The sequence below is a fragment of the Cyprinodon tularosa genome, unplaced genomic scaffold (genome assembly GCF_016077235.1).
Source record: "Cyprinodon tularosa strain WSP-4 unplaced genomic scaffold, ASM1607723v1 ctg245, whole genome shotgun sequence".
Taxonomy (NCBI): domain Eukaryota; kingdom Metazoa; phylum Chordata; class Actinopteri; order Cyprinodontiformes; family Cyprinodontidae; genus Cyprinodon; species Cyprinodon tularosa.
In genome coordinates this window covers 293,114-305,284 of record NW_024038908.1, presented here as the reverse complement: position 1 = coordinate 305,284, position 12,171 = coordinate 293,114, and the positions used below count along the sequence as shown (strand labels likewise).

General features: G+C 38.3%; 1 protein-coding gene across 19 annotated transcripts in view; it reads right to left on the bottom strand.

The window, feature by feature from the left end:
• Window positions 1-12,171, bottom strand: part of eya1 (EYA transcriptional coactivator and phosphatase 1) — a 91,151-nt gene that overhangs the window by 32,220 nt on the left and 46,760 nt on the right. For 8 of the 19 annotated variants that reach the window (XM_038287759.1, XM_038287761.1, XM_038287757.1 and 5 more), the window contains 5 exons: window positions 10,899-10,976; window positions 8,053-8,119; window positions 7,564-7,709; window positions 6,660-6,797; window positions 589-671 (listed from right to left, as the gene is read on the bottom strand). In XM_038287759.1, the coding sequence (XP_038143687.1) occupies window positions 589-671; window positions 6,660-6,797; window positions 7,564-7,709; window positions 8,053-8,119; window positions 10,899-10,976 (512 nt within the window). The remainder of the gene's footprint in view (window positions 1-588; window positions 672-6,659; window positions 6,798-7,563; window positions 7,710-8,052; window positions 8,120-10,898; window positions 10,977-12,171) is intronic. The other 11 variants (XM_038287776.1, XM_038287763.1, XM_038287762.1 and 8 more) reach the window with 3 other exon arrangements.

Genomic DNA, 12,171 nt, shown 5'->3' with positions numbered 1-12,171 from the left:
CTAATGGGAGATGGCAGTTACACCTATCTAGATCTTCCTTGACAAATCTGACTCTGCTCTTGGTTAATGTGTCTATAAATATGGTGTGAGGGGTTGGTTTACAATTAATGATTAAAGAAAGAAAAATTGTTTTGATTTTTTTGTATTTGACCCAATAGGAATTAACAAACGAGAAAATTTGAGTCAAGATTTAGTTAAGTAAAATAAAATATGAAGTGGATGGTGTGGCATAGTAACCTGAGATATAACCTCCACCAGTCTTGCTACTTTACAGAGCAGATTCCAAAAAACATAAATGCAAACATATGTCTGTTCGCTTCTACATCTGGACAATGATATGTCTTGTTTTTCCCCTCTCTTTTCGCTGTGGCATAATACACGTGTTCAAGACCGACAATTGATAATCCTTTTGTCATTTTGAGTGATTTATGGTGGCTGAGTCACGACTAAAATGTAACATATTACGTTTCCTTCTTTCAAAAAGATTTCAAGGATGGGAGCTTGAAAAATAAACGTCACTTAAAACCCATAGCTGTACATTTGGACCAGATCAGACAAAAAGAAAAATAAGGAAAAGTTTACACATACCTGTTGTGTGCTGTTAAAGCCTGTTGAGTTCGTCAATGAGTTGTTTCCTGCATACAACCCAGATGTTGTTGTGAAAGAACCACCTGTAGGGAAAAAGGGAAACTACTATTGCATATGTAATTATATTCACATAAAAAGGTAAAACTAGAAAATAATTTTGCCAGAATATTCCTTTTTTTTTTTTTTTTTTTTTTTGGGAAAAGGTGAACAGAGGGAGTCCTGAGAGAATGATTGGAACAGTGGCCTTATCTTTCTCCTCTTCTTTTCTTATCAGTGATTGGATCAGGTCTGATGAATGACAAGGTGGGGGGTGGATGCAGAACCGGATTCGAAGCCTGCACAATGTGAGGCACAGAGGAGACTTGTGTGTGAACTACTGAAGGGTGGAGTGGAGTAAAAAAAAACAACGGGGAAATCTGTGCGTGAAGAAGAAGTGGGGGCTGAGCTTAAAATGATTGGGGTCGGGTGAGTTTGCTGTTGCTATCTAGTCCTAATGAATATGTAGGCTCTTCTTTTCACTTGCTCGAAGGGTGGTCGTCCTGGGTAATTAAATCATTCAAAAGGGTTGATAAAATCTAACGGCTTAATTATACAGAAGCCATGGGGCAAATGTAGGAAAGGTCCATCAGTCCTTTGGGAGACTGACCAATACTTACCTTGAGAAGATCATCCTTTTAAAGGATCATCTACCATTGCGAGTCACAATATTGTTTAAAAATAATAATCAGAGAGAAAAATGCAGGAACTAGCCTTGAAAAAGGATACCCTAATTTAAGAATAGGAGAATTTAAATTTTACACTATTATTATTATTACTATAAGATGTAATAGTAATTATAATACATATCTATTAGTAGATATGTATTATAATATTAAGTGCACATTATGTTGTAGATATGAATTTTAATATATGCATATTATGTTGCCTATAAATAGCATGATATAGAAGCCAATAGCTAATGTCAAACCTTATTTTCTTAGAACGTCCTCTAAGCACTGTAATATTTTATCGAAAGCATTAAAAGTGAAAGTATCACAGATTAGCATAGAAAAAATTCTGCTGATGACTGGAACTGACTGATTTCCAGTTTTCACTAAACACCAGCTACTCAAATAGTCATTCTTTTTTCAGCCAGTCACTGCCTGCACTGCACCTACAGCATCCTGTCATAACATGGTACCAAATAGAACAGCCTTCAGTATGAGTACTGTTACTCAGCAGAGAGTTTCGTCGCTAGCTATATGTGTGTAAGCAAGGTGTTAAAGAATTAGGTTAAAAGCACTGCAGAGGAGAAAGAAGCTATTTCAAAGGAAAACGTATTTTTGAAATCTGTGTTTATTCAGCAGCTTCTTCTAGCCTTGAGATAATGAGGGCTGACTGTGTTTCATTGGATCATTGATCCAGGAGAAGCTGGATTTAGAAAAGTAAGCAACCTTTAGGAAATTATTAAGGAAAAGATTTCGGTTCTCTAGGCAAATTGACCGCTGTTCTAAGAATCCATAGACTAAACATTTTCAAAAGCAGTTAAATCCTTTTTACATTATTATTAAAGCAAGGTACAGTCACAGGTAACATTAATCCATGCTTTATAAAATACCATCTTTCACTATCGCCAAAAATGGTTTCCAACATTTACGGTAAAAAAAATTCAGGAAATGAATTTACTGTTAGTAGATGATGGGGTCATTACAGCTCTGTTGTCAGAGACAAAGCCTCTTTCTCGCTTAAATTGGCGACTTAATGCAGGTTTTTGTAAACACTGGTTGGCACCCTAACAATTGGCATTTGGCTCCCTTCCCATTGGCCAAAAAGGTGGGTCTGTCCCCCCGCTGCAGCGTGTCTAGTGATGCCAATACAGTGGGTTAGCGTTGATGATGTCACCAGTACGACAAGAAACCAGGAAAGTAAACAATGGAGTGCAACATGGAAATGAGCCAGGGCGTAGTGAGTGTGCCTTATTGTTTAATTTTTGTGTCCCTCTTAATCTCTGTCACCAGTGCTGTGCCATGTTTATTGACTGTAAGCAGAGTGGTTTTTGGTTGTTAGATCAGACGCGACTGGCGTGCTGTGTTGAAGTTTGTACGTTCCGCTTAATGGTATCAAGTAAATTAGCGGCTCAACCCAGGTCTGATTTTCCCACTGTATGCTGGTCAGAGCTGAGCCGTTTGAAGGCGATTTTAATGCGGGTCGTGAGTCTTTCGACCCAGATTGACACGGGTCAGTGAGCCTAGCCGTTGCCACTAAAACCTGATCATTCCTGGGTTTAAACAGGTTCTTTGGCCATTGGGAAAGGGGTAAAACATAGGGAGTTCCTTTCATTTCATCCACTGGTCATTGACCCCATCAGAAGGGCCCTCCCACACCGTGACAAATGTGAAGCAGGTTTCAGAAAGGGGAAAAAAGATATGGAGACATTTCTTTTTTTATGAACTTGTTGGATGGAAGGAGACTGTGATGGGGTAGTGAAAGTTTGTAGCAGCTACATAATGGGAAGTCACAATAGTGTTAGATGTTGTAAGCAACAGCTTGAAAAAAAGAAGGTATGCTCTGTTAGAGTTTGGTCTATCAGCAATTTAATCAAAATGCTTCACTATCTATATTGTTTTGCTTAATTGGTTCAAGATGAGCAAGGGAATTTTTAACAGATTTTTGCTCTATGTTGAAAGTTCAAAATCAAGTGAAAGTACACCAGAACGATGAGAGAGAGAAGGAGAGAAGTGATGCTGTGAAGGACAACAAATTAGCCTAACATACAGTTCAAACAGTCATAAAAACTCTCACTGGGAGTGTTGGAGGGTTGCTCTGTGGAGAACCAGGAGCCACATAAAAGCTTCAGAGACCCCTACTAGCCCAGTGAGAATGAGCCCATGCTGTTGGGTGGGTTGGTGCTGGTTATGGAAGGGAAAAAAGAGGGAGGGGAGGGGGACTGCTGCGGTTCCCCGCGGGGCATGTTTTCTCTCCCTCCCCCTGTCCTCCTGCAGTTAGTTCACTCACTCAAGACCAGACACCATCCCTCCCTCCTATCCTTCTTCCCTCCTGCCTTCTGGCTCCACAATTGGAAGTCCATTTGCTTTGCTTGATCAGTCTCTTTGCCACGGGCTATGTCTATCATCAGTGCACAATATTTGTAGCAGAAGTTTGTATGCTCCACTTGGGAATAGACTATCAAGACCAGATGGGGTTTTACTTAAAAAGAAAAAAGGTAACCGAGGATTTAGCTTTCTTAGTTTACACAGGCTTTGGGACAGAACACTGGGATACAATTATTCATCTAATTAGCATCTGCATAATATCACTCTCTGCAGCCTTTTTCCAACTGATCTTATGTTATAACATTTTACTGACAATAAAACTCCAGATATAACAAAGATTATAAAAAAAAATGCCAATTGCAAAAACTTGTGTGTGAGTACAAACATTAATTTGTTGATCTTGTGTATTGACAGCTGGCCTCAGACTGGTTGTAGGGAAACTGGCAGAAAGGGGCGTATCAAATGTGGAAAACATCTTTGGTTCAGAACCCGCAGGCCTGAGGGCGCATCACCCAGGCAGATCAATAGGCCAGAAAGAGCAATGATGACGGTGTGGCAGTTGGCCAGAGCCACAGTTAGAGATTCCACGGCCAGACAAATGGCCAGTCTGTCATCTGGCATGGATGTTAATTAATGGTGCACTTAAAACTAATATAGAGCAACAATAAGAGACAGCAGGAGAGTGAGGTAAACAAAAACGGAGAAGGAGCATACCACTTAGAAGATCAATCAGAACTCGCTAAAGTAATTTAGCAGCCGTAACTGGGCAGGTTAGCAGCTTGGGTTTGCCTGAACTTGATTTCACCTTTGGGTCTGATTTTAGATGCTTGTGTGAATCCTGCAAGACCCTGACTGTGACTTAAAGGAGAATTCCGGTTTTTAACACTTTTAGCCCATTTTCTGTAGTGTCCAGGATGAAATCGAATAATCGACACCAAAATTTTGACAATTGGTCCTGTCTCTGCTTTTTGGCTCATTTAGAATCCACCCCTGGCTGCTTCAGAATGGCTTCCATAGTGCATGTCCGATAATGTCCTTAAAACAACCTTAAACGTTCTTTTTTTTAAATATGCTACTCACCGGGTCGTCAGCGCTGTTCAATGACGTTCCAAAAAAAGTTTCGTAAAGAAAAAACGTTCCTGTAGTGTTTTATTTAGCATTTTGTAAATCCCATTGAGTTCTGTTGGAATAGTCAATATTCCCCTGCCACCGGAAACGGAAATGGGGCCTGTTTACACAGTTGTAGTCTTTTCGCTTCACTCTGTGTACTCCGACGTCGAGAATCAAGAATCCACCTTTCGTATTCCATTTTCAGAGTTTTTTAAAGTGTTTAACAGAGACGTTAGCACCTCGACGTCGGAGTACACAGAGTGAAGCGAAAAGACTACAACTGTGTAAACAGGCCCCATTTCCGTTTCCGGTGGCAGGGGAATATTGACTATTCCTACAGAACTCAATGGGATTTACAAAATGCTAAATAAAACACTAAAGGAACGTTTTTTCTTTACGGAACTTTTTTTGGAACGTCATTGAACAGCGCTGACGACCCGTTGAGTAGCATATTTAAAAAAAAGAACGTTTAAGGTTGTTTTAAGGACATTATCGGACATGCACTATGGAAGCCATTCTGAAGCAGCCAGGGGTGGATTCTAAATGAGCCAAAAAGCAGAGACAGGACCAATTGTCAAAATTTTGGTGTCGATCATTCGATTTCATCCTGGACACTACAGAAAATGGGCTAAAAGTGTTAAAAACCGGAATTCTCCTTTAATATATTTCGTTAAGAGACTTCTCCATACAAGATCTGCAGCTGATGTTGACTGTTAATGAGAAATGCTCTTAAAGCCTTTTACCAACGCCTCACAGTATTTTAAATTTAACTCAAATCACGTGGACACCCAGTGAACACTCTCTGCACTGAGATAGTTTACCTTAACGGCACAGTTCAGGAAGTGCAGAGTCAGTAAAAAGGATAATAAGTACCAGCTACCTGCCGAAGAGAGGTTGTGTAATTTTAACTTTCCTTTTATTCCGCTTACAAAAGTGCAGCCGTCATACGGAAGATCATTGGTAGTAAACCAACTACTTTCTTCTTTTTCGGTGTAAATAATCATCAGCTGTTGTGTAAATATCCAGCAAGTGCAGGTAAATAAAAAGGTTTAAGGTTTAAAAAGATGTACTGGAAGTGCTTTGCTGTTATGCGACGCAACATGGTTTAGTCATCAGCCTCCAGGATAAAGTTATCTGGATTTTATGCTAAATGAAAACACCAAGAAACATTATTTATCCCCTTTAAAAAAAAACTTTGCCCCAAAAGTCATAAACTAACACCATAAGAGTTTATTTCCATTTTAACAAAATGTACGAATGGACAGCAAGAAGAAAAATAAAGGGAAGAACAGAGAACCACAACTTATCGTTATTGGTTTCAAGGCCATAAATCTTTTTGGTCTCAGCGCTCAAACAAATACAAATATGATCACAGGCAGAAAAAAGAAACAAAACAACAAAAGATGAAAAGCACCATGGCTTTTGCCTCCTAAGTGCCTGACGTTTTTCCATCTGTGTTTTTTTTTTTTTTTTTTTTTAAGAGTAGAGAAGAGGGAGGCATACTTTGCGGCTGCACACCGCACTCATGGGATGGAACCATCATCGCGGGTGAGGACAAGGCCTGTGTCTCGACTCAGTCTGGCTGTGTGTGCTATGAAATCAAAAACAGAGGTCTGCTCCTTTTATCCTTTTCAAAACAATACAGGAAAACTAATTTAATTGGCCAACTAGGGGATGACTATTTATATACAAGGGAATGAAAAACTACAGATGCCAACATGAGATAGACAAATGATAGAAAAAAAAAAAAACTAATTTAACAAGAAATTAAAGCCATCATACTTTCGGATTTCTGAAGAAATTGTTTTTGCGCAGATGTCATCATGGTAACCGTTAAATAAACAACTGTTTTAACCAGCAATCATCCACACATTCTCCTATCAGTGTTCATAACTAGATATAGGCAGAAGTGACAAAAGATGTTCTCACCCTGCATCTGGTAACTGTAAGGGGCCTGTCCCGTCTGTGGTGTGGTAAAGCCAGAGCCGTAGCTCAGGAAGCCCGTCTGTCCCGGGGATTGGGACTGGCTCAGACCCCCTTCGGTCTTTATGCCTGCCCACAATGGACCTAAATCAGTTAGTGACACCAGATCGGTTTGATGCACAGACAACAGTCAACACAGGTTTAAATTACATTGGAGGCAGCAAAGGGACTCTGCCTCTGTCTGTTAGCATAACACAGTAATCACAATGGCTGAGCAGAGATTAGCTGATAACTGATTTTCACCACCCTCCACTGTTTAGAAATATTATCTCGCACACACAAGGAGCTACTTGGCTGTAAAAACAAGGGCATGTTTAGACTATTATTGTTTTATTTAATAATTAAACATTATCATTTAGGTCATAAGTGAAATGATGCACCAGTAAAAAAACATTTTACTTGTGTTTGACAGTTACACTGACCGCCATCTTGACTGAATGAGCCATATGTTGTTTCTGTGCAACAGTAGGTTGCAGGGCTCCATTCAAATAAACAGCACAAATTCCTTCACATATTGCAAACGTTTCTGGGGTCAAAACGCTCCAAAGACTTTAGAAAAATAAAGACATTTACTCTTTGCTTTATCTTCCAATGCCAGATGAAACTGGTTTCTGTTTTCAGATTTATATCTCTAATCTTTCTGATCTATCTGAACAGCTTCACAAGCAAATTCTTCCACAGTGCAATCGGCAAATATGCTGGCACTAAACAACAACTCAGCATCTCTGCTGCTCTACATTTGCTGGGAAGAATCATGGGAATATGGTTTACTAAAGAAAAATTGTTCAATACGCGTAATACCACAGCTGCTAAATAACGAAATGATTTTTCTGATGCCTGTAAATCTTACCATAAGCAGGGATGCCATAGGGCTGACCAGGCTGAGGGTAGCTTGCATATGCTGCGGCCTGCTGCATTCCTGTGGTGTACTGCGTCTGCCCGTACGCAGCCATGTTTTGAGACGAAGGAGTCGGCAGAATATGTGGGTACGTCCTGCTATAAGAGGACAGAAACAGAACAGAAAAGTGAGAAAATAAACCAGGAAGAGCCCTAAAATTACCAGCTTTATTAACTGCTAAATTCTTGTCATTGTTATCCTTAAACAATTGGCCAATGGATAGCGTCCCAAAGCTCATATACTCAGGGAAACAACAATAAATGGAAAAAGGAAATTTTCACAAGATAATAATTACAACAGATTTCCGAATGCACAGACTGAAGACGTCCAGGCAGACATAGCCAGTCAGAAAGACGCAATCTAACAGAAGGATCTGATTAAAGAGCCAAATGAAGCTGGATGCTGCTTATTTTTTTAAAGGAAAAATAAAAGAAACCTTACTTGGAAGGGTAAATCTGCGGAGAGAACTGGTGAGTTTGTCTTGGGCTGAAGCCACTGGTTCCAATAGCTGAGGAGAGTTAAAAAAGAAAAAAAAAAGAGGCAAGCACATATTTAAACATTAAGAAATAAGGTAAATATTATCTTCTGCCAAAAAAGAACTGCTGGACTTTAAGGAAAGGGCAGTAACATTGCTCAATTTATTGCTGTAAAAGTATATAATGTTAAAAACAGGGGAGCAATGAACGAATCAAAATATCAGGTAAGTAAAAACTTTGTTCATTTTTGGGTTACTTCAAGGCTCCAATGACGCCCACAGAAATGTATAAATTTCAACCATCAGAAGAAGAAACTTTTTTGAATGCTTTTAATTATCGACACACAAAATTACTGACTAGTGTCTGGGAATGACTGACTTTAACTTAATTAATCCTGATCTGTAATCAGCCGTTTGGACTGTAATCAGCCTTGTTTGTTCAGATCAATATATGCAACATATCTAAGCATACTTCAACTTACTGACATAACCACATTTAAAAAATAGATCAAAGGAAGAACAAAGATAAAATGCTTTCATAAAGAAAACTACAACGCATCATAATATGTCTTATCCCACTTTGGCTGTAAAAAGACGAGCGCGAGCAATACTTTCAGTGAATAACCTGATGGCTGAACAGAATATGGTAATGTAGCACAGCTTTAATATTTTGAATTTTTATCTTCTGTTTTTTAGAACATACGGGGTGTGAAAATGTGACGCTTTTAAAACCCTAGAATTAAGATGATGTTCTACATGCTTTGGGTAATGCAGGCACTGTGGTTATAATCAAGCTTATCACAATTAACAACACTAATTGCTAATTTAGGTTGTTGAAATCTATTTGTTCCCCAATGGGCTCTACTATTAATGGAAATAATTAATCATTAAAAATGGCAGAAAAGCTAGAAAAATAATTTTTCACAGTGACGGTGCAGGTGCTGCAGCAGTTAGCTCGCACGACCCATATATGGAGGTCTTAGTCCTCGACGCGGCCGACCCAGGTTCGAATCCGACCTGAGGTCCTATGCCGCATGTCTCTCCGCCTCTCTCATACCCCCCTTCCTGTCAGCCTGCTGTAGAAAAACGAGCCACTAGTGCTGCAAAAACTCAATATATATATTTATTTTTTGTTTTGTTCATGTTCTGAAACATGACAAAAGCTTGTAAAGAAAAATAGGAATAAACTAGTATCAAATGGTTGTACATCTCGACTTAGCTTTCAAGCCACAATGACAGTAAAAGTAACTTTTAATGCAGGTAGAGTGGTTTTGTGAAATTTTACAGCGCTAAAAATGTACCGTGGTTTAGCCATTTAAAATAAAATACCTGATTTTCTGGTGAATAAAGATGTTCAGTTTGACTTTCCTTATATTACACAGCTTCTAAATTGCATCAAAATTATTTTTTCTTGCACTATCAGTCCTTGTTTTATTTATTCTTTTTTTTTTAAGTATGCAGAAAGGAATTTGATTTAGATTTAGAAAGGGTAGGGGATAAGTTGAAAAGATCATTGGGCCAGGATTCAAACTAGTGACAGCCACATTAAGGACTTAGGCCTGGGTTGCATGCTTATCCCCTGCACCACCAGGCCCTGATTATAACCCCATAAATGGTTTAAAAAAGTAAACATTTCTGTCTCCCTCTAAATAGGAACTGAAAGCTGTCAAATCACTGTTTTTGGCGGAATACCCAGAAAAAAAGTGAATAATGCTAAGAAAAATAATTCTAATAAAAAATTTGGACTGAAAACATGCAAAATAGGAAGGTTTAATAAAACAAAAAGTCTCCATGATTTGACAAAGAATTAAATTAGAACATATTTAATTTTAAAAAACTTATTCAAGATTCCGATCTGCTGCTTTTTATTTCTTCATTGAAGGGACACAGTTTTGAAACATCTTTCTAATTGGTCATGACATGCTAAATGAGGGATTCTGTTGCAGGGGGGCGCTTACTGTATGAAACTGTATGCCGTAACCCCTCACACACGTTATTAATACTGAACACTTTTCCCACATCGGCAGCACCTGCCGCTGGACAACACTTTCTCCTCTGAACAGAGCTTTGGGTTTCCCCACGGAGGATACAGGGTATAAGATTACTAAATTTCATTAATATTGTCATAGACAAAACTATTGCAGTGATTTGTGCTGTTCTGGTGTTAAGTATCGCAAACTTAGTTAAATGGCAGAGAAAATACATGAAAATCTGCAGTAAGGTAATACCACACACTGCAATTAATGAATTTTACACAAATTGTCACATTCTGGTGCACAGTGATATTACAGAGCATGAAAAAAGAGATATATGCTATGTAGCCTTGGTATTAGGTAGTAATGCATTTATGTATGTGTGTGTGTTTGGGGGAGGGGGGGTGTTTTTGTATAATGTTTCTTTACTGAAAGGAAGGTGTGAAAACACTGGCTCTGACAGGGTGATAGGGTAACAGTCCGTAGAGAGTGAGGACCACAGGGATGCCGTGTCACTCCACTGGACAGACAGACTTTGAGTTCTGCAGGTCATAATTCAGGTCTCACCGACATGGGAACCACCAGAATGAGCAAATACACACACGAAAGCAAGCACAGCATATAAATATGCTGACAAAGTCAAGAAAACGTATTTTGTGCCCAAACATACAGCAATACAGGCACACCTTAGGCAAGATTCGCTGCTGGGACACCTACTAAGGCTTGACTTATCAGCCAGCCATCTTTAAGTTCATCACATCATCGACTTTGTTGTGTTTGTGTGTGTAAATCCAGTCATACTCAGAAATGTTCACAGGAGACAATTGTTTCTCCCTTACCTGATCCTGAGAAGCTGTCTAAAGCGGAGTCTGTGATTGAAGAGGCGATTTCACTGCTGCTCATTGGCTCTGTTTTAACTGCAAATAAAGAGGTCACACTGTCACCAGACCAAGTAAGGAAATAAAATAAAACCCTTTTATTTATATGACACATTTTGCTCTTTCTAAATCTACTCCAAAACTTATAACAGCTGAAAGGTCTAAGCAGTCAGACTTTTTTTTTTGAATTTCAATGTCTATAAAATAGTTTTCAAAATAACAAATAAATAACTTATATTTTATATTATTATGTCATAATTTTTAATTAGAGAAGCAAAAATAAGGCTTTTTCTAAGTTAGCTTACTTTGGTTTAGTTTTCGGCTTCACCTAATAGTTCAGATATTTTAACCTTCTTTGGATGTATAATTTTTTTTTGTTGCTGTGAGGACCTTAACGTGGTAAAATTAATTGCTAGAGTAAAAATGAACTGCAGGTAGTCTTACAGAAAATTAAACATTTCGAAAATAATTTTAACTACATGATGTTTCATATTAAAAATAAAATTCTCACTTTTCATTATTTAAGCCAACCAGGTAAAAATAGCTCGATTCCCATCTCTGACCAAGTGTTCATTAAATGACTTTAAAAAAACAAACAAAAAAAACATAATAAATCTATAAGTTTTAAAAGCCATTTATAGTAAGTATTGAAATATTTCTAAAACTGTAAATTTTAAGTTTTCACACAGCAGAATAGACAGATAATATTTGACTAAAAGTTGCCACCCCCCCAAAATGAAAATACTTAAAATATCAATATTTGAAACAACAAGATAGCAATGCATGGGTGCACTTATACCTTTAACAGAAAATTAAACTAATGCAAGACATGCAACTGAAATTAAAATGTCGAGGAAATATATAGCGTATAAAATCTTTTTAAGGGTGTAGCGAACGCTGTTTGACCTTGACTACTTTATACAACCCAGCAATAGATTTGCAAAGACAATTTCACAGCTCTCTGACAGCTCAGGAATCTTTGAACTCAATCCATTTCACTTCAGGCGGGCCAAGGGATTTGTTTTCTTTTTTTTTCCTTTTTTGTGGCAAAGCAAATTGACAATGTGGGCAAAGTAGTCATGCTCAGTAGAATCCCTCATGGCTGAAGAAGCCATTTGCTGTCATGTTTTACATGTTTCTGCATCGCTCGCACACATGTTGATGAGGGGCAACACCTTTGAACAACACAACGGTAAAAAATATGTCACATAGTGCATGCATGAACTAGCACACA